This window comes from Penaeus monodon, chromosome 4 (assembly GCF_015228065.2).
Source record: "Penaeus monodon isolate SGIC_2016 chromosome 4, NSTDA_Pmon_1, whole genome shotgun sequence".
Classification (NCBI taxonomy): Eukaryota; Metazoa; Arthropoda; class Malacostraca; order Decapoda; family Penaeidae; genus Penaeus; species Penaeus monodon.
In genome coordinates this window covers 60,695,936-60,697,816 of record NC_051389.1, presented here as the reverse complement: position 1 = coordinate 60,697,816, position 1,881 = coordinate 60,695,936, and the positions used below count along the sequence as shown (strand labels likewise).

General features: G+C 37.3%; 1 protein-coding gene across 2 annotated transcripts in view; it reads right to left on the bottom strand.

Moving 5' to 3' along the window:
• Nucleotides 1-1,583, bottom strand: part of LOC119572413 (carbohydrate sulfotransferase 3-like) — a 5,571-nt gene extending 3,988 nt beyond the window's left edge. Inside the window, exon 1 of one of the 2 annotated variants that reach the window (XM_037919528.1) lies at nt 964-1,583. In XM_037919528.1, coding sequence (XP_037775456.1) covers nt 964-1,109 — 146 coding nt within the window. In that variant the 5' untranslated portion in view covers nt 1,110-1,583. The remainder of the gene's footprint in view (nt 1-963) is intronic. The other variant, XM_037919527.1, reaches the window with a different exon arrangement.
• Nucleotides 1,584-1,881: the final 298 nt, after the last annotated feature.

The following is a 1,881-nucleotide window of genomic DNA, read 5'->3' as shown; positions in this document are numbered from 1 at the left end:
GGCAGTGAGAATAGCCTCCAATTCCAGGACTTTGCTAGGTCCCAGAAATTGAGGATTTCTGGCACTTGGTATCATCTCTTTGACCCACATCATTGGACCTGGTATAGCAATGCGGATAATATGGCTAAGGAGATCGACTACATCCTCATTAGCACTTGCTGGAGGATCCTCCAGATCTGCAGGGTATATCGGAGCGCCGAGTTCTGTGGAACTGGAGGATCCTCCAGCAAGTGCTAATGAGGATGTAGTCGATCTCCTTAGCCATATTATCCGCATTGCTATACCAGGTCCAATGATGTGGGTCAAAGAGATGATACCAAGTGCCAGTGCTACTCACTGAGTCCACTTCAAAACTCCCCGTTGTTCCACTGATCACCCTAGGGTGTTCCATGTGGACAGATTGAGGGAGGGGGAGTGTTAAAATTTATCAGTGTAATGCTAATGAAAAGTAGAAGACGGATGATAGGAATATATTAGTGATAGAAATGGTAGTGAGGATGATGATAACAGTAACATCAGAGGAACATTAGGCCAAGAACAAAGTAGCGATGATGACCTATAGTAATCCCAATGATGATACTGATATCTGGTAAGAGCAGAGACCTTTCTCTTTCTGCCTCTCTGTCTCTTAAGAAAGACAGAGAGAGAGCGAGAGAAATAGAGACAGGCAGACAATGAGGGGGGGGGGGATTCTGCATTGAACAAATTAACATTACGTGAAAAAAAAAATGTTTCGGCTTTTTTGCAAATAGTTCTAGATAGTAATTTGCTATACACATAATTATCAGAAGTATACGTCATTTGAATTATGGACAAACTAAGAATTAAGAGAAACGGCTTTGCTCTTGCTAGCAGAGATTATACAGATACACGCATAATGCTGCTAAATCTAAAAATTATGATATTGTTCCTTGCCACTTTTTAGTTTGTCCATAACTCTAATAATCTATGTTTTTCATTTACTCACCAAGGTCTTCTGTGGAAATAAGACTGGCCACTAAGTAGCTGACGAAAATCAGAGCAAGTAGGCGTACTTTCTTCCATGGGAAATAAACTCCAACTTTTCTCATCAGCTGAATCCACTTGTCTGTTATTATTGCTGATAGCATTTTTCTTTAATCTATAGCTTATTCTCTTGTCTGTTTATTATTATTTTTATTATTGTGATTCTCTTGTTTTTTCTTATAGCATTTTCTATAATTTGTATCTTATTCTTTTACTGACTTCACAGGAACTTACGCTATGATCGTAAAATTTCCAGTTGTCTTTGAAACAAGGTTACTTGTAACATGTGAGTGACACTTTATACGTTACGTTGAAAATTTGTGGTTATTTAACTCCCAATGTAGATTTTTAAGTCTCACGGCTATTACACTACATCAATGATTTTATTTTATTTTTTGCAGTCGGAGTTTCGAAAGTAGTAGTTCACGCATTTTGGAAGGCTGATGAGTCCCATTTGCGGAAATTCACGTCATAGATAATTAACAAAAATAGAGACACATAATTAACAAAAAAGTGTGCTTTTGAAATAGAAATGAGAAGAAAAAGTTCACCCGTCGTAGGTGATAGCTTGGAGTCGAGTGCCTGAGTTCACTTGCATTACGGTGTCACAGATGAACACCTGTAAACCTGAAGAACACCTGCGGAACTAATGACCATGAATAAATTACTAATAGAAAGGCTTACACTTATGCACGGAAATATTGGGTGTTTGCTGGGGACAAAATAAATGAATCTATTTCAAAATACGTAAACTAATTTTTGTAGTGTTTTTCCCCCCAACATGAAAGTATTTTGTACTAAAAAAATAAAAAAAGAAAACAGAAGGTAGGATTATCAGGTTTTGTCTTTTTTTTTTTTTTATTTTGCCATTTGCCT